At 39.1% G+C, this 20,687-nt stretch overlaps 2 protein-coding genes across 20 annotated transcripts in view; both read right to left on the reverse strand.

Annotated features, from left to right (window-relative positions):
• The window catches only part of LOC127075940 (uncharacterized), a 29,078-nt gene extending 16,391 nt beyond the window's left edge, over window positions 1–12,687 (reverse strand). The window contains exon 1 of one of the 3 annotated variants that reach the window (XM_051017474.1): window positions 12,518–12,687. The gene's annotated coding sequence lies outside the window, so the exon portion shown is untranslated. The other 2 variants (XM_051017475.1, XM_051017473.1) reach the window with 2 other exon arrangements.
• Window positions 4,265–20,218, reverse strand: LOC127075937 (uncharacterized). 17 transcript variants are annotated; one of them, XM_051017460.1, is made up of 7 exons: window positions 19,783–20,218; window positions 18,813–19,697; window positions 18,660–18,714; window positions 18,392–18,538; window positions 11,822–11,893; window positions 11,530–11,601; window positions 10,898–11,297 (listed from the first exon to the last, which is right to left on the reverse strand). In XM_051017460.1, the coding sequence occupies exons 2-7, from the start codon at window positions 18,839–18,841 to the stop codon at window positions 11,199–11,201; spliced, it is 474 nt and encodes a 157-aa protein (XP_050873417.1). In that variant the 5' UTR covers window positions 18,842–19,697; window positions 19,783–20,218; the 3' UTR covers window positions 10,898–11,198. The 17 variants fall into 17 exon arrangements, 13 of the variants coding, with proteins under 13 accessions (XP_050873425.1, XP_050873418.1, XP_050873426.1 ...); XM_051017457.1 differs by lacking the exon at window positions 11,822–11,893 and adding an exon at window positions 18,244–18,315; XM_051017459.1 differs by lacking the exons at window positions 11,530–11,601; window positions 11,822–11,893 and adding exons at window positions 17,952–18,023; window positions 18,244–18,315.
• Between the last annotated feature and the right edge of the window lie 469 nt (window positions 20,219–20,687).

The following is a 20,687-nucleotide window of genomic DNA, read 5'->3' on the forward strand; positions in this document are numbered from 1 at the left end:
CCATGCATCTCAGATATCTCTAATTTAAGTTTCACAGCACAATCCAAAGATATAAAGGAATGAGTCGCACCTGTGTCAATAATAGCTACAAGAGGAAAGCCATTAATATAACACGTACCTCGGATCAAACGATCATCTGCAGAAGTCTCAGAACCCGATAAAGCAAAGATCTTGCCTCCCGACTGGTTCTCTTTCTTCGGCTTAGGACACTGTGGACTGATATGACCCACCTCTCCACAGTTGAAACAAGTCATAGTCTTCAACCGGCACTCTGCAGCCAAGTGACCACCTTTGCCACACTTGAAACACTTCTTCTCAGTACTGGTACACTCATGGATACGATGTCCAGCCTGACCACATCTGTAACACTTAGCAGGGGCACTGGAGTCTCCCCCACTAGGTCTCTTCATCCCACTCTGTCTCTGGAAACCTTTTCCAGCTGCATACGGCTTCCCACGATCATTCTGATTCTTGCCTTTCCTATCAACCCTCTGCTGATAGCTCTCCGCTCTGGCCTTGGTATCCTGTTCAAAAATCCTGCAACAGTCAACCAAGTCAGAAAACACTCTAATCCGCTGATACCCAATAGCCTGCTTGATCTCGGGACGTAACCCGTTCTCAAACTTCACACATTTTGAAAATTCCTCAGTAGCCTCATCATAGGGAGTGTAATACTTCGACAGCTCTGTGAACTTAGCAGCATACTCAGTAACAGACCGGTTGCCCTGCTTCAATTCTAAGAACTCTATCTCTTTCTTTCCTCTGACATCCTCTGGAAAGTACTTCCTCAGGAATCTCTCTCTGAACACCGCCCAAGTGATCTCAGCACTCCCAGCAGCTTCCAACTCAGTGCGGGCAGCAACCCACCAATCATCTGCTTCCTCTGACAGCATATGCGTACCGAACCTGACCTTCTGGTTATCGGCACACTCATTCACTCGGAAGATCCTCTCGATCTCCTTCAACCACTTCTGAGCACCATCTGGATCGTATGCTCCCTTGAACATTGGAGGATTGTTCTTCTGGAACTCACTCAGTTGACGAGCAGCTCCCAATCCCACAACATTCGGATTCCCTCCAAGTACTCCAGCTAGCATACCCAGAGCCTCAGCAATCGCAGCATCGTCTCTACCTCTTCCAGCCATCTCTATTCTGAAAACCCAACAAGCTAAAACAATAAGTACTGATAGGGTTACACAACACCTATCACATACAGGGAAACAGAATAATTACGACTCGACTCGACCGACTATGCTCTGATACCACTAATGTAACACCCTTCTAAATACCCCAATAATTAATTAAAACAACAAAATATGAATCAGAGTAGATATGCAATTTTAGGGTGTCACACTTGACACTTCACACCATTCACCAAAATAACTTGTCATGCTCATTTATTAATCAAAATAAAACATTGCACAATTCGCAGCGGATAGAAATCTAACAACATGCAAGCCATGTAACACATTGCATGTAAAATTGTTCAACAACCAAAAATGAAAACAGGTAAAACATCCCATCCCGATGTTACATCTACCAGAGCATGACCCACTAAGGAACTACACTAGACTCCAAGCACTAGCTTCTACTCAATCACTGCTCGTTACCTGAAACATAGTTGTAAGGGTGAGTTCCTCAATCGATATAATAAGCATTATAAAATATCATGTAATGTTAAGTAAATTAACACATTCATCACCCTAATCATATCACACATTCAGCAACGGCAACATCAACTCATAATCATACTCAACACAAACACAAAACACACGTATAATATTGGAATACATCCATTCATATTATACGCCATCCATACATTATGAAATGAGACTCCATGCATGCGGTACCGACTATTCGTGAACACATAGTTCACCCTCACCGATCAAACCCAGATACGGCTACCAAGCTCACTAGTCCCACTCATTTGAGACCTAGTGACTCACTCACTAATTCCTCACCATGGGAATTAGCTACCACCATAAAGGCTATGCTATGCACGCTAAATCACCTAGCATGCAAACATCAACAACAATCCACAATGGACATATGCTCACACTCTAAGCCATAAACAGTCCATCCACAATTGCATACATAATAGATATATTCACAGCATTATGCATACCATCATACATCATCAGCATATTTATCACAGAATCATATCATGTCATGCCAAATAATAGATCACAGTATTAGCACACTCTACTAATACCTATACTGCTCAAAACAACGGGAAATGATCCCTACTATATCATACATGCAATATATCATTCACCAATATAGGCCAATCATCAAATATGTACACATAATTCCATTCCAAAACGTACATAATATTTAAATATCAATTTTTCACTTTTCAAACAGTGTTAACCTGTTAACGCATTTGGTTAACCTGTTAACGCAAGACAGAATACAATTTTTACAGTTTTTCAACAGTGTTAACCGGTTAACGCCCTGGGTTAACCTGTTAACGCAAGACAGAATGCAATTCTAACAGTTTTTCAACAGTGTTAACCGGTTAACGCCCTGGGTTAACCTGTTAACGCAAGACAGAATGCAATTCTAACAGTTTTTCAACAGTGTTAACCGGTTAACGCCCTGGGTTAACCTGTTAACGCAAGACAGAATGCAATTCTAACAGTTTTTCAACAGTGTTAACCGGTTAACGCCCTGGGTTAACCTGTTAACGCAAGACAGAATGCAATTCTAACAGTTTTTCAACAGTGTTAACCGGTTAACGCCCTGGGTTAACCTGTTAACGCAAGACAGAATGCAATTCTAACAGTTTTTCAACAGTGTTAACCGGTTAACGCCCTGGGTTAACCTGTTAACGCAAGACAGAATATGCTTTTTGGCAAATTATAACAGTGTTAACCTGTTAACGCCCTGGGTTAACCCGTTAACGCAAGACAGAATATGCTTTTCTTGCGCTAACACGAACAGAATGCAGAATTACCCGCATTTTTCGCCGTTGGAGGACTTCCAGACCTCCGATTTCGATTCCGTAAAAAGCTACACGTCCAGAAAATTACGACTCATCCAATTATAGATTCATTCACAGTTTTAACGTAATTTATTCATCACAATTCAAAGGTATTTATCAAAACCTAATTAGAGTCTATTCAATGGCTTATTACTACCCATTACATGTTAACCCATAATACCCATTAAACGACGATAAACCCCCCTTACCTGAGTTCCTAGCAATTGATTCTTTGACCTTCAACAATCGTGAATTCTCCTCTTGAGCCCTAGCCTCTTCTTCTCCCTTTCTCAGTTTCTTCTCTTTTCTCCCAAAAATTACGTGTTCTCTGTTTTCACGTGTAAAAACCTTTTTGCTAAATGGGACTCTTTACTGATTCCAAAAATCGTTCAAATTCCAACTTTATTATTCCAATAATAATAATCCAATAATATTCCAATTATTTAATTAAATTAATAAATATATTAATAATAATATATATGAATGGTTTATCTTTTATTTTGAAAAATAATACCCTCTCATTCATATTATCATCATAATATACTATTAAACTTAAATTAAATAATTATCATATTTTATCGGGGTGTTACAATGACAATCTTTTTCGTCAACCCTTCGACGAGGACGAATTATTTTTCCACCAACCCTTTGGTGATGACATCCTTTAATTACTTCCGTCAACCCTTTGACGATGGCAAATTTTTTCCATCAGCCCTCTGATGATGACGGTTACCTTTCCGTCAATCCTTTGACGATGACAGTTGCCTTTCCATCAACTCTTTGATGATGATATTCCCCAATAATCTCAACAAAAAACCCTACAAAATTCCAGAACTCGTTGCATTTTTCTTTCTGCATTTCTCCATTGCATTTCGAAGGACAAAATTCGGGTCTTTTCGTATTTAATTATCTTCCACCACGAATGTACGAAGCCTGTTGTCATTCATACTTTCTGGTTTAAGGTAATTAAATAGGGGCAGCTGTCATACCCCAATTTTGTCTGGGCATATTTAAATTTTCCTAGAATTGATTTCATTTTTATTTTGCATCCTATGCATAGCATGACATACATTTCATCACAAGAATACCTCACCTTAGTTTCATATCACTATTGTATCATTTCCGTACTACATAGAAACATGCATTTCATGAAACCCATTTTTTGTCCAATATGATTTATTATGCGAATACGAGGAAAAGGACATGATGAAGGGAGGTTACATAGGGTAGAATACTAGGTTGAAGCAGGGCCATTCATATATAGAAAATCCAAAGTGTAAGTTCATTTCAAGCACTAAGTGTTATTCATTATATATAAGTCTCCGTACATGAAGAAAATACAAAAAAATGAACTTTCAACCAAAGTCAACTTAATTATGTTACAACTCAAGAACCATAATTCCTCTTCTCACACCTTCATAAACCGTCCTTGGTCCGCTAGTATTTCTCGTTGCAACTAATTGTTGGGGATTTCAAAATAAGCATGGGTCATTTACCAAATCATACTTTCATTTACAAATACAGCATGTATAAACACCTGCTTCAATTACAATCAATACATTTCAAATCATTACAAAATGTGGTCGCTTTTGTCTATTTCCATGAATACATAATCTGCCAGAAAGTTGCCAAAGCATGGACAGAGTGAACAAATAAATAGCAAGCCAATTTTCCAATTAGATTTCACATATAAACATCATGTGGTTTGAGTTGCTAAGCTTGAAATTACATTAGTGGAACCATAAGTTCTAAATCTACAAACATAAGTGTTTCAAAAAACACTTCAGTGCAGTCAGTTATGATAAATCCTAAGGCCTAAATTACAAACGCCAAAACCACAACCTCCTGATGCGCCAAACTGCAAGGTCATACGCTGCAACACCCGTAGAACCTGCAGCAACAACGTGCCAAGTTAAAATCAATGTCCCTAACAGTCCAAGATCGAAATCAATACCAGCAAATACCGGCAGTGGTCACGGCAGAGTAATAATTCATAAGCGGTTAAGGCCAAAGAAATAGCAGAGAGAAAGTTTTGTGAAAGGGAATATATTGGTGCAAAGAAGTTTTTATTGATATATCTACCGAGAACAAAGCAAGTGGAGAAAGGGTTTGGTACGGTATACCTGGAGTAAGCCCCTCTGCTGATGAAGAGATTGATTGAAAGCAGTAAAGGAAATTAGCTCCAACCTATCGTCCTGACAAAAACAAGGCTTTAAGTACAGAGAGTGCTTTTAAATTGGTTTCAGAGGCATAGAGTTCATTATCAACCAAGACCAAAGGTTTGTTTCAAATAAGACAAAGGTAAGTTACAATCAGATTTTATTTACAAACATGGTAATCCAATAAACAGTTCATGTCTTCCAAATCCAAAATTTCAAGTTGCGGCATACCAATAAGATAAATCAAAGCCGTTACCGGCAACATTCTCGACGCTTCCAGCAGCAAGTAATGATGTCGCAACGACGGAAAGATGCAGCCGAGTTCAACCTGCAATTGATCAAACTGACACCAATGAACCAAGAAAGTCATTACCAAAGGCATAATATACAATTGTAGCGGTAACCTCACGGTTTACACCAAGCCGCAGATTGGATAACGTTACAAAAGTACTTAAGTTTAAGACGCCATGCCTCTTGACCATGACAACTCCACACACCTTTCGTTTTTGACACACCTCAAGAAACGCTAAGCGTGGTATTACAAGTGAAACCTGCAGAATTCAAGAAAGGGAAACAGATAGTAAAAGTCATTCTCAAAGAGATTATAAAACTTATACGAGAAAGACGAAAAATCATTCTAGGAGATTTCATGCCAAAACTTGGTGACCCTACTAACAGGCATTGTATTTGCAACAACACCGAAACCGGCATCTTCTTTCCCCGCATTCTGCTCGTAGCATAACAAAAACAGAGAAACCAATGTGAGTTTGAGTTGCTTGTTCAAAAAACATGAAACCAAAAACAAAACATGAATGAATGAATTACCTTAACAAGTCATAAGATCTCTGGATCATGATACATAGGAAATTCGAGTTCCTTCCAAATTACACCAGTTACTTGCTAGTTAGTGACTACAATCTGGGAAACCATGAACCTAAACTCGCGTTGCGACCTGGAAAACACAGAAAGGAGAGGTTATTGCAAGACCTGCACTATCAAGACAAAATCATGTAAAGTGTCGAAAGTGCCAAGAAACCAAGCATCACAGTCCAAATTGACACAAGAAAAGAACGGTAGAGTCTTTTGAATAAAAGGATGAAATTACATAACAGTAAAAATCAAATTTTCTTACCACAAGCAAGCATGCATTTTACTGCATCGAAGGTTTAAGGAAGGAATCAGCAGAATGGGTCACACCTTTGAAGCTTCCGCTAAAGACAAAACCAATTGCTTAATACCTTCACTTTGGGACCACTTCCGTTTGGAGGGACCACGCAGAATCTGTGAGAGATTTTCCCTAACGGAAAAATCTTGATCCGCTCGCCAGCTCATAGGGGGTGACGAGGAAAGAAACCTCGTACCTAAAGACTCTATATAAAGGCCACCAAAGGAGATAAAACCAGTAAGTCCTCCATATCCGCCAAGTTTTGACGCCAACTCCCGATGTGACTTCCATGCTGGGGCACAAGGGCATTCAATTGAAGACTGTAAGGTGCTCAAAAGCAAGGTACAAAATCTGCTTGATTCCAAGATGTTCTCATTTGCGCCTCGAAGCTTGCAAATCAGTAATACTGCTTCGCCTAGCTATGCGGGTCCATCAGTTCAAACCGTGGAAGAGATTTCCGAGAATATGTCTGAAGATGATTGTCATACTAGTCTCGACGAGCAGAACTACCACCACTATGAAGAAGGATAGCCCAACAGTGAACCAAACACGAGAGAGTTTCCTTTACACTGGCAACCATTTGGCTACTCCTCGCATTTCATTTGTATTTTTCTTTGCATGTTAAGTACTTATCTGCTTTCAAGTATTATTGATTTCCTTTAATGGTAATATTAATGAAATGATTATGCATGTTTTGAACGAATCCTTTCGTATTCACTCATTTTTTCCATTGATATAAAAAAAAATATTTCTCCCATTCACTTATCAAACTGTTGTTTTAGCAAAGATTGAAGGGAGGATGACGAAAAAATACCCATAATTGTTGATTGTATGCTTTCGGATAAAACCTTGCTGATGATGTACAGGCATTGTTTCAAATCCCCAAACACTGGAGAGATAAGGAGTTAATCCCTAGTCAACCACTTCGAGCCTAGAAGTAGGAGTTTCTTTCGGATTTACAAACCCTTACATTTAACCTGGGGCAAGGTAGTGTTCAGTTAATTTGACTACGCACTCAAACTACAAGATGAGACATCCCGTATGAGGATCAACCACGTGCCCTTCTTCGCACACATCTTGAACTGTCAAAGGAATCTTGAAAAATACCAAAGTTATGTCGGTTGTTCTTCAATGACCAATGACTTGGCAGTCATAATCTTCCAAAAAAAATCAAAGAAAGAGCCCGCTAAGTCGAACACCCAAAAAGGAGACTTAGGCAAAAATTAGGGCAATCCCGGTGGACCGAAGCTTTAAAAAAGCAGTCCAGGCAAAAGTTAGGGATCAAAGCAAAAATCAAAAGAGGTCATGAAAAACCTCAACAAAATAAAATAAGATTCAGTGACCACCATGTCAAGAATCAAAGGGTCACCAACATTCATAAAGAGCAAAATAAGGTGACTTCCATTTCAAGTGAATCTTGAACCCTCATCTTTATCCTTACACCTTCAAAAGGACAAATGTGTATGTTGAATTAACTGAGCGTAGGGTTGGAGATCATCATGAAGAAGGGGTGGGTTAAAACAAAATTTGAGCCTTACATCTTTTGTTTCAATAACCATGAACCAGGCCACGTTACAACCCTTAAAAGACCTAATTGAGGTAGGGTTTATTCTGAAAGCATACTACAACAAGGTTGCATAAACTGACTCCTAAATATTTGCTAATCACCTGTATTGGCATCATATTCTCACTGTATCTTTCACACACTAGCTAAATCAGCAATGCGTTTGAACTAATGGTTCATTCGTCACACACTATCACATCACATCAATAAATGATTTTTTCAAACCTGCATGAATATCGCATTAAAATTACCATTGATTAAATAAACGATTTTAACTGCAAGTAAGCATTTGACATCAAGGAACTTCAAAGAAGCAATTGGAGAAGAACTTGATCATTCGTCGGTGGTGACCCAAATCAAGATTACTTCCTGACCCTATGGATTAGGGGCATGGTATCCAATGACTATGAATTGGTCAGTCAAAAGACAAACTCCAAGCATCAGTCGATCAAGGAGGCAAATAATTTCAAAATATTCAGTCCATCTGGGGCAAGTCATTCAAAAGCCTAACCTGGGAAAATTACTGAAAGACCCATACACTGGGGCAAATTTGGTTCAGGCCATGGTATAATCATTCACAAGGTTTCCTTTCAAAAGAGAATTCCTTCAAAGACCCTACAGGCTGGGGAAGACAAGGCCGCAAAGAGCCTTAGGGCAGAGCAAGAGCATAATCATCATGCATTAATTATGTCGCTACGCTCATTAAATCATTTGCAAGCCGTCATGGCATATCAGTCAAAGAAGTTGAGGTTCTCTCAAGAACAAATACACAGTCTATCAGCAAATGATCAAACTTGGGGCACCAAAAGCATCCACATCTATCTTCTGATCATCGCATCGTCAAAATACAGAATGTCGGGAAGTCAAAACCTTTCATCAACCAAAGTCCAATCCAAATTGGCAATTACCAAAAAAACAAAGTCCAATCCGTATTGGCAACTACCAAAAATAAAAGTCCATTTTGTTGGCATCCTCCAAAACCAAAGTCCAATCCCTATTGGCATCTCCAAAACCAAAGTCCAATCCATATTGGCAACCACTGAAAGTCCACTTTGCTGGCATCTTCATAAACTCAAATCCAATCAACATTGGTACCCAGAAAGTCTCACCTTCAAAAGGGAGATCAATCCAGAAATAACCAATATTCATCTTGCATTACCACATGCACTGCATACAATAAACACACATGACTTTCCTTCCAAATAAGGAAGTTGCATATCAAAAACCTCCTACACAAAAATGAGAAATTTTCATTAACATGCATCATATGCATACATAACATCATAATTTCTTCCGTCAACCCTTTGACGATGACAGACACCTTTTCCATCAGCCCTCTGATGATGATCTTTTCCATCAACCCTTTGATGATGCCACTCCATAGTGAGGTTTCTTTTCCACCAACCCTTTGGTGACGACAACCTTTAGTTTCCTTTCCATCAGCCCTCTGATGACGATAATACTTTTCCACCAACCCTTTGGTGATGCCACTCCATAGTGAGGTTTCTTTTCCACCAACCCTTTGGTGACGACAACCTTTAGTTTCCTTTCCATCAGCCCTCTGATGATGATGATCTTTTCCATCATTCCTTTGATGATGCCACTCCATAGTGAGGTTTCTTTTCCACCAACCCTTTGGTGATGCCACTCCATAGTGAGGTTTCTTTCCCACCCACCCTTTGGTGATGCCACTCCATAGTGAAGTCTCCTTTCCATCAGCCCTCTGATGATGATAATACTTTTCCACCAACCCTTTGGTGATGCTACTCCATAGTGAGGTTTCTTTTCCACCAACCCTTTGGTGATGCCACTCCCTAGTGAGGTTTCTTTTCCACCAACCCTTTGGTGACGACGCCCTTTAATTCCCTTCCACCAACCCTTTGGTGATGCCACTCCATAGTGAAGTCTTATTTCCATCAGCTCTCTGATGATGTCACTCCATAGTGAAGTTTCTTTCCGTCAATCCTTTGACGATGATATTACTTATATAACTCCTTTTTCCACCAACCCTTTGATGATGCCACTCCATAGTGAAGTTTCTTTTCCATCAGCCCTTTGATGATGACGGTTACCTTTCCGTCAACCCTTTGACGATGACAAATTTCCTTTCCGCCAACCCTTTGGTGATGACAATCTTTTCCGTCAACCCTTCGACGAGGACGAATTATTTTTCCACCAACCCTTTGGTGATGACATCCTTGAATTACTTCCGTCAACCCTTTGACGATGGCAAATTTTTTCCATCTGCCCTCTGATGATGACGGTTACCTTTCCGTCAATCCTTTGACGATGACAGTTGCCTTTCCATCAACTCTTTGATGATGATATTCCCCAATAATCTCAACAAAAAACCCTACAAAATTCCAGAACTCGTTGCATTTTTCTTTCTGCATTTCTCCATTGCATTTCGAAGGACAAAATTCGGGTCTTTTCGTATTTAATTATCTTCCACCACGAATGTACGAAGCCTGTTGTCATTCATACTTTCTGGTTCAAGGTAATTAAATAGGGGCAGCTGTCATACCCCAATTTTGTCCGGGCATATTTAAATTTTCATAGAATTGATTTCATTTTTATTTTGCATCCTATGCATAGCATGACATACATTTCATCACAAGAATACCTCACCTTAGTTTCATATCACTATTGTATCATTTCCGTACTACATAGAAACATGCATTTCATGAAACCCATTTTTTGTCCAATATGATTTATTATGCGAATACGAGGAAAAGGACATGATGAAGGGAGGTTACATAGGGTAGAATACTAGGTTGAAGCAGGGCCATTCATATATAGAAAATCCAAAGTGTAAGTTCATTTCAAGCACTAAGTGTTATTCATTATATATAAGTCTCCGTACATGAAGAAAATACAAAAAAATGAACTTTCAACCAAAGTCAACTTAATTATGTTACAACTCAAGAACCATAATTCCTCTTCTCACACCTTCATAAACCGTCCTTGGTACGCTAGTATTTCTCGTTGCAACTAATTGTTGGGGATTTCAAAATAAGCATGGGTCATTTACCAAATCATACTTTCATTTACAAATACAGCATGTATAAACACCTGCTTCAATTACAATCAATACATTTCAAATCATTACAAAATGTGGTCGCTTTTGTCTATTTCCATGAATACATAATCTGCCAGAAAGTTGCCAAAGCATGGACAGAGTGAACAAATAAATAGCAAGCCAATTTTCCAATTAGATTTCACATATAAACATCATGTGGTTTGAGTTGCTAAGCTTGAAATTACATTAGTGGAACCATAAGTTCTAAATCTACAAACATAAGTGTTTCAAAAAACACTTCAGTGCAGTCAGTTATGATAAATCCTAAGGCCTAAATTACAAACGCCAAAACCACAACCTCCTGATGCGCCAAACTGCAAGGTCATACGCTGCAACACCCGTAGAACCTGCAGCAACAACGTGCCAAGTTAAAATCAATGTCCCTAACAGTCCAAGATCGAAATCAATACCAGCAAATACCGGCAGTGGTCACGGCAGAGTAATAATTCATAAGCGGTTAAGGCCAAAGAAATAGCAGAGAGAAAGTTTTGTGAAAGGGAATATATTGGTGCAAAGAAGTTTTTATTGATATATCTACCGAGAACAAAGCAAGTGGAGAAAGGGTTTGGTACGGTATACCTGGAGTAAGCCCCTCTGCTGATGAAGAGATTGATTGAAAGCAGTAAAGGAAATTAGCTCCAACCTATCGTCCTGACAAAAACAAGGCTTTAAGTACAGAGAGTGCTTTTAAATTGGTTTCAGAGGCATAGAGTTCATTATCAACCAAGACCAAAGGTTTGTTTCAAATAAGACAAAGGTAAGTTACAATCAGATTTTATTTACAAACATGGTAATCCAATAAACAGTTCATGTCTTCCAAATCCAAAATTTCAAGTTGCGGCATACCAATAAGATAAATCAAAGCCGTTACCGGCAACATTCTCGACGCTTCCAGCAGCAAGTAACGATGTCGCAACGACGGAAAGATGCAGCCGAGTTCAACCTGCAATTGATCAAACTGACACCAATGAACCAAGAAAGTCATTACCAAAGGCATAATATACAATTGTAGCGGTAACCTCACGGTTTACACCAAGCCGCAGATTGGATAACGTTACAAAAGTACTTAAGTTTAAGACGCCATGCCTCTTGACCATGACAACTCCACACACCTTTCGTTTTTGACACACCTCAAGAAACGCTAAGCGTGGTATTACAAGCGAAACCTGCAGAATTCAAGAAAGGGAAACAGATAGTAAAAGTCATTCTCAAAGAGATTATAAAACTTATACGAGAAATACGAAAAATCATTCTAGGAGATTTCATGCCAAAACTTGGTGACTCTACTAACAGGCATTGTATTTGCAACAACACCGAAACCGGCATCTTCTTTCCCCGCATTCTGCTCGTAGCATAACAAAAACAGAGAAACCAATGTGAGTTTGAGTTGCTTGTTCAAAAAACATGAAACCAAAAACAAAACATGAATGAATGAATTACCTTAACAAGTCATAAGATCTCTGGATCATGATACATAGGAAATTTGAGTTCCTTCCAAATTACACCAGTTACTTGCTAGTTAGTGACTACAATCTGGGAAACCATGAACCTAAACTCGCGTTGCGACCTGGAAAACACAGAAAGGAGAGGTTATTGCAAGACCTGCACTATCAAGACAAAATCATGTAAAGTGTCGAAAGTGCCAAGAAACCAAGCATCACAGTCCAAATTGACACAAGAAAAGAACGGTAGAGTCTTTTGAATAAAAGGATGAAATTACATAACAGTAAAAATCAAATTTTCTTACCACAAGCAAGCATGCATTTTACTGCATCGAAGGTTTAAGGAAGGAATCAGCAGAATGGGTCACACCTTTGAAGCTTCCGCTAAAGACAAAACCAATTGCTTAATACCTTCACTTTGGGACCACTTCCGTTTGGAGGGACCACGCAGAATCTGTGAGAGATTTTCCCTAACGGAAAAATCTTGATCCGCTCGCCAGCTCATAGGGGGTGACGAGGAAAGAAACCTCGTACCTAAAGACTCTATATAAAGGCCACCAAAGGAGATAAAACCAGTAAGTCCTCCATATCCGCCAAGTTTTGACGCCAACTCCCGATGTGACTTCCATGCTGGGGCACAAGGGCATTCAATTGAAGACTGTAAGGTGCTCAAAAGCAAGGTACAAAATCTGCTTGATTCCAAGATGTTCTCATTTGCGCCTCGAAGCTTGCAAATCAGTAATACTGCTTCGCCTAGCTATGCGGGTCCATCAGTTCAAACCGTGGAAGAGATTTCCGAGAATATGTCTGAAGATGATTGTCATACTAGTCTCGACGAGCAGAACTACCACCACTATGAAGAAGGATAGCCCAACAGTGAACCAAACACGAGAGAGTTTCCTTTACACTGGCAACCATTTGGCTACTCCTCGCATTTCATTTGTATTTTTCTTTGCATGTTAAGTACTTATCTGCTTTCAAGTATTATTGATTTCCTTTAATGGTAATATTAATGAAATGATTATGCATGTTTTGAACGAATCCTTTCGTATTCACTCATTTTTTCCATTGATATAAAAAAAATATTTCTCCCATTCACTTATCAAACTGTTGTTTTAGCAAAGATTGAAGGGAGGATGACGAAAAAATACCCATAATTGTTGATTGTATGCTTTCGGATAAAACCTTGCTGATGATGTACAGGCATTGTTTCAAATCCCCAAACACTGGAGAGATAAGGAGTTAATCCCTAGTCAACCACTTCGAGCCTAGAAGTAGGAGTTTCTTTCGGATTTACAAACCCTTACATTTAACCTGGGGCAAGGTAGTGTTCAGTTAATTTGACTACGCACTCAAACTACAAGATGAGACATCCCGTATGAGGATCAACCACGTGCCCTTCTTCGCACACATCTTGAACTGTCAAAGGAATCTTGAAAAATACCAAAGTTATGTCGGTTGTTCTTCAATGACCAATGACTTGGCAGTCATAATCTTCCAAAAAAAATCAAAGAAAGAGCCCGCTAAGTCGAACACCCAAAAAGGAGACTTAGGCAAAAATTAGGGCAATCCCGGTGGACCGAAGCTTTAAAAAAGCAGTCCAGGCAAAAGTTAGGGATCAAAGCAAAAATCAAAAGAGGTCATGAAAAACCTCAACAAAATAAAATAAGATTCAGTGACCACCATGTCAAGAATCAAAGGGTCACCAACATTCATAAAGAGCAAAATAAGGTGACTTCCATTTCAAGTGAATCTTGAACCCTCATCTTTATCCTTACACCTTCAAAAGGACAAATGTGTATGTTGAATTAACTGAGCGTGGGGTTGGAGATCATCATGAAGAAGGGGTGGGTTAAAACAAAATTTGAGCCTTACATCTTTTGTTTCAATAACCATGAACCAGGCCACGTTACAACCCTTAAAAGACCTAATTGAGGTAGGGTTTATTCTGAAAGCATACTACAACAAGGTTGCATAAACTGACTCCTAAATATTTGCTAATCACCTGTATTGGCATCATATTCTCACTGTATCTTTCACACACTAGCTAAATCAGCAATGCGTTTGAACTAATGGTTCATTCGTCACACACTATCACATCACATCAATAAATGATTTTTTCAAACCTGCATGAATATCGCATTAAAATTACCATTGATTAAATAAACGATTTTAACTGCAAGTAAGCATTTGACATCAAGGAACTTCAAAGAAGCAATTGGAGAAGAACTTGATCATTCGTCGGTGGTGACCCAAATCAAGATTACTTCCTGACCCTATGGATTAGGGGCATGGTATCCAATGACTATGAATTGGTCAGTCAAAAGACAAACTCCAAGCATCAGTCGATCAAGGAGGCAAATAATTTCAAAATATTCAGTCCATCTGGGGCAAGTCATTCAAAAGCCTAACCTGGGAAAATTACTGAAAGACCCATACACTGGGGCAAATTTGGTTCAGGCCATGGTATAATCATTCACAAGGTTTCCTTTCAAAAGAGAATTCCTTCAAAGACCCTACAGGCTGGGGAAGACAAGGCCGCAAAGAGCCTTAGGGCAGAGCAAGAGCATAATCATCATGCATTAATTATGTCGCTACGCTCATTAAATCATTTGCAAGCCGTCATGGCATATCAGTCAAAGAAGTTGAGGTTCTCTCAAGAACAAATACACAGTCTATCAGCAAATGATCAAACTTGGGGCACCAAAAGCATCCACATCTATCTTCTGATCATCGCATCGTCAAAATACAGAATGTCGGGAAGTCAAAACCTTTCATCAACCAAAGTCCAATCCAAATTGGCAATTACCAAAAAAACAAAGTCCAATCCGTATTGGCAACTACCAAAAATAAAAGTCCATTTTGTTGGCATCCTCCAAAACCAAAGTCCAATCCCTATTGGCATCTCCAAAACCAAAGTCCAATCCATATTGGCAACCACTGAAAGTCCACTTTGCTGGCATCTTCATAAACTCAAATCCAATCAACATTGGTACCCAGAAAGTCTCACCTTCAAAAGGGAGATCAATCCAGAAATAACCAATATTCATCTTGCATTACCACATGCACTGCATACAATAAACACACATGACTTTCCTTCCAAATAAGGAAGTTGCATATCAAAAACCTCCTACACAAAAATGAGAAATTTTCATTAACATGCATCATATGCATACATAACATCATAATTTCTTCCGTCAACCCTTTGACGATGACAGACACCTTTTCCATCAGCCCTCTGATGATGATCTTTTCCATCAACCCTTTGATGATGCCACTCCATAGTGAGGTTTCTTTTCCACCAACCCTTTGGTGACGACAACCTTTAGTTTCCTTTCCATCAGCCCTCTGATGACGATAATACTTTTCCACCAACCCTTTGGTGATGCCACTCCATAGTGAGGTTTCTTTTCCACCAACCCTTTGGTGACGACAACCTTTAGTTTCCTTTCCATCAGCCCTCTGATGATGATGATCTTTTCCATCATTCCTTTGATGATGCCACTCCATAGTGAGGTTTCTTTTCCACCAACCCTTTGGTGATGCCACTCCATAGTGAGGTTTCTTTCCCACCCACCCTTTGGTGATGCCACTCCATAGTGAAGTCTCCTTTCCATCAGCCCTCTGATGATGATAATACTTTTCCACCAACCCTTTGGTGATGCTACTCCATAGTGAGGTTTCTTTTCCACCAACCCTTTGGTGATGCCACTCCCTAGTGAGGTTTCTTTTCCACCAACCCTTTGGTGACGACGCCCTTTAATTCCCTTCCACCAACCCTTTGGTGATGCCACTCCATAGTGAAGTCTTATTTCCATCAGCTCTCTGATGATGTCACTCCATAGTGAAGTTTCTTTCCGTCAATCCTTTGACGATGATATTACTTATATAACTCCTTTTTCCACCAACCCTTTGATGATGCCACTCCATAGTGAAGTTTCTTTTCCATCAGCCCTTTGATGATGACGGTTACCTTTCCGTCAACCCTTTGACGATGACAAATTTCCTTTCCGCCAACCCTTTGGTGATGACAATCTTTTCCGTCAACCCTTCGACGAGGACGAATTATTTTTCCACCAACCCTTTGGTGATGACATCCTTGAATTACTTCCGTCAACCCTTTGACGATGGCAAATTTTTTCCATCTGCCCTCTGATGATGACGGTTACCTTTCCGTCAATCCTTTGACGATGACAGTTGCCTTTCCATCAACTCTTTGATGATGATATTCCCCAATAATCTCAACAAAAAACCCTACAAAATTCCAGAACTCGTTGCATTTTTCTTTCTGCATTTCTCCATTGCATTTCGAAGGACAAAATTCGGGTCTTTTCGTATTTAATTATCTTCCACCACGAATGTACGAAGCCTGTTGTCATTCATACTTTCTGGTTCAAGGTAATTAAATAGGGGCAGCTGTCATACCCCAATTTTGTCCGGGCATATTTAAATTTTCATAGAATTGATTTCATTTTTATTTTGCATCCTATGCATAGCATGACATACATTTCATCACAAGAATACCTCACCTTAGTTTCATATCACTATTGTATCATTTCCGTACTACATAGAAACATGCATTTCATGAAACCCATTTTTTGTCCAATATGATTTATTATGCGAATACGAGGAAAAGGACATGATGAAGGGAGGTTACATAGGGTAGAATACTAGGTTGAAGCAGGGCCATTCATATATAGAAAATCCAAAGTGTAAGTTCATTTCAAGCACTAAGTGTTATTCATTATATATAAGTCTCCGTACATGAAGAAAATACAAAAAAATGAACTTTCAACCAAAGTCAACTTAATTATGTTACAACTCAAGAACCATAATTCCTCTTCTCACACCTTCATAAACCGTCCTTGGTCCGCTAGTATTTCTCGTTGCAACTAATTGTTGGGGATTTCAAAATAAGCATGGGTCATTTACCAAATCATACTTTCATTTACAAATACAGCATGTATAAACACCTGCTTCAATTACAATCAATACATTTCAAATCATTACAAAATGTGGTCGCTTTTGTCTATTTCCATGAATACATAATCTGCCAGAAAGTTGCCAAAGCATGGACAGAGTGAACAAATAAATAGCAAGCCAATTTTCCAATTAGATTTCACATATAAACATCATGTGGTTTGAGTTGCTAAGCTTGAAATTACATTAGTGGAACCATAAGTTCTAAATCTACAAACATAAGTGTTTCAAAAAACACTTCAGTGCAGTCAGTTATGATAAATCCTAAGGCCTAAATTACAAACGCCAAAACCACAACCTCCTGATGCGCCAAACTGCAAGGTCATACGCTGCAACACCCGTAGAACCTGCAGCAACAACGTGCCAAGTTAAAATCAATGTCCCTAACAGTCCAAGATCGAAATCAATACCAGCAAATACCGGCAGTGGTCACGGCAGAGTAATAATTCATAAGCGGTTAAGGCCAAAGAAATAGCAGAGAGAAAGTTTTGTGAAAGGGAATATATTGGTGCAAAGAAGTTTTTATTGATATATCTACCGAGAACAAAGCAAGTGGAGAAAGGGTTTGGTACGGTATACCTGGAGTAAGCCCCTCTGCTGATGAAGAGATTGATTGAAAGCAGTAAAGGAAATTAGCTCCAACCTATCGTCCTGACAAAAACAAGGCTTTAAGTACAGAGAGTGCTTTTAAATTGGTTTCAGAGGCATAGAGTTCATTATCAACCAAGACCAAAGGTTTGTTTCAAATAAGACAAAGGTAAGTTACAATCAGATTTTATTTACAAACATGGTAATCCAATAAACAGTTCATGTCTTCCAAATCCAAAATTTCAAGTTGCGGCATACCAATAAGATAAATCAAAGCCGTTACCGGCAACATTCTCGACGCTTCCAGCAGCAAGTAACGATGTCGCAACGACGGAAAGATGCAGCCGAGTTCAACCTGCAATTGATCAAACTGACACCAATGAACCAAGAAAGTCATTACCAAAGGCATAATATACAATTGTAGCGGTAACCTCACGGTTTACACCAAGCCGCAGATTGGATAACGTTACAAAAGTACTTAAGTTTAAGACGCCATGCCTCTTGACCATGACAACTCCACACACCTTTCGTTTTTGACACACCTCAAGAAACGCTAAGCGTGGTATTACAAGCGAAACCTGCAGAATTCAAGAAAGGGAAACAGATAGTAAAAGTCATTCTCAAAGAGATTATAAAACTTATACGAGAAATACGAAAAATCATTCTAGGAGATTTCATGCCAAAACTTGGTGACTCTACTAACAGGCATTGTATTTGCAACAACACCGAAACCGGCATCTTCTTTCCCCGCATTCTGCTCGTAGCATAACAAAAACAGAGAAACCAATGTGAGTTTGAGTTGCTTGTTCAAAAAACATGAAACCAAAAACAAAACATGAATGAATGAATTACCTTAACAAGTCATAAGATCTCTGGATCATGATACATAGGAAATTTGAGTTCCTTCCAAATTACACCAGTTACTTGCTAGTTAGTGACTACAATCTGGGAAACCATGAACCTAAACTCGCGTTGCGACCTGGAAAACACAGAAAGGAGAGGTTATTGCAAGACCTGCACTATCAAGACAAAATCATGTAAAGTGTCGAAAGTGCCAAGAAACCAAGCATCACAGTCCAAATTGACACAAGAAAAGAACGGTAGAGTCTTTTGAATAAAAGGATGAAATTACATAACAGTAAAAATCAAATTTTCTTACCACAAGCAAGCATGCATTTTACTGCATCGAAGGTTTAAGGAAGGAATCAGCAGAATGGGTCACACCTTTGAAGCTTCCGCTAAAGACAAAACCAATTGCTTAATACCTTCACTTTGGGACCACTTCCGTTTGGAGGGACCACGCAGAATCTGTGAGAGATTTTCCCTAACGGAAAAATCTTGATCCGCTCGCCAGCTCATAGGGGGTGACGAGGAAAGAAACCTCGTACCTAAAGACTCTATATAAAGGCCACCAATCATTGCAAGAGGAAGAGATTGTTACGGTACCGTTATTCTGCAGAAAAATCCCCAAGAACCCTTTTCAGAAAAGCTCAAAAACTTTAAATCTCTATTAGAGTTTCATGCCGAAACCCTAATATAGATGAGCTCAGACAAACATACAAACGGGTAGCATTCAAAAGCGCTTTGACGAGTAGAGGGCGAAGATTTGAAGAAGAAGAGGAGAAAAGAGTATCGTTACCCTGCCGAAATCCTATCACAAACCGCACCAAAGCTCAAAGGTACCAAATGGGTGCTCAAAGTTTATCCTTAGAACTTTGAGTAATCCGAGCTAAGCCACTGCACGGTAGAAGCAACGCAAGATTGATAAAGAAGAAAGGGAAGAGACGACTCGCAAGGAAAAGAAGGAGAGAAAGCGTCTTACCAAGATCAGGTTCCGTCCCTCACGCTCGCCGGAAACGTGTGTTTTCCGTTAAGGTTCAGTTTGTTCTTTTCCTCTTCAAATCTTTGCTCATGTGCTTCATATTAGCTTAACAACCATGATTGTTTAGATCTGAAATTTCTCTTCTAGTCTGGTTGATTTGATGTTCATCTTGCTTGCTCCATTTTGATTATGTTAAGTTGAGATCCTGAACAGAATATATCATGGATTTGGTGTGTTGATTTTGGATATTCTTTGGTAGTGAGTTTCGTTTGGTGTTGGTTCTGTGCAAAGAAAACTTTAAGGTTTGAAACTATAGAGGGTAACGAAGCATGATTAATGGCCATGAATGAGAATCTTCAGACTTCCCACTGCCCAACGGTCGAAGGACCTTTTCAATGCGTTGGAAGCGGTATTTCGCGCATACCAATGCTAGGGAATAAGTCCAACCCTTCGTCTCTGGTTATCCGGATCTTGGGGAGGGTCTTGATGGACCCGGTTCAGGGTTGTGGATAACCCGAATTGGATCAGCCACTTGGGCTTCCTGGGTTTCGGACCACTCCTTTTTTCCTTGTTGTTGTGCGCCCTGATGGGCTTCAGAGGCCTTCAAGGCCCATCTGTCTTTTTAGATAGTTTCTTTATTTCTTTTTGTTAGTTTAGGTTTGGTTTGAATTTATTTGATTTAAACATGAATTTTATTAATTAAAACTTTAATATCGTAATTATCTAATATTAATTATATAATTTACTATTTAATTAATTAATATGTTGTATTATCATCATTTATTACTTAGCATAATTTAGATAATTATTCCCTCTTGAGATTTATATGAATTATTATTTTGTGTTTGTTTACTCATTGTACAAATTATTGATTCCATTTGCATGATGTGCTACAATTGTGACAA

Source organism: Lathyrus oleraceus, chromosome 4 (genome assembly GCF_024323335.1).
Source record: "Lathyrus oleraceus cultivar Zhongwan6 chromosome 4, CAAS_Psat_ZW6_1.0, whole genome shotgun sequence".
Classification (NCBI taxonomy): Eukaryota; Viridiplantae; Streptophyta; class Magnoliopsida; order Fabales; family Fabaceae; genus Lathyrus; species Lathyrus oleraceus.

What these genes read in the sequence shown, in the direction of transcription:
- LOC127075937 (XM_051017460.1), bottom strand. Translation starts at nt 18,841, where the DNA reads ATGATCCAGAGATCTTATGACTTGTTAAG. An exon ending in GGCTTGGTGTAAACCGTGAG is followed by an intron (nt 11,894 to 18,391) that starts GTTACCGCTACA and finishes GATCAATTGCAG; the next exon opens with GTTGAACTCGGCTGCATCTT. An exon ending in AAGCGTCGAGAATGTTGCCG is followed by an intron (nt 11,602 to 11,821) that starts GTAACGGCTTTG and finishes TGTTTTTGTCAG; the next exon opens with GACGATAGGTTGGAGCTAAT.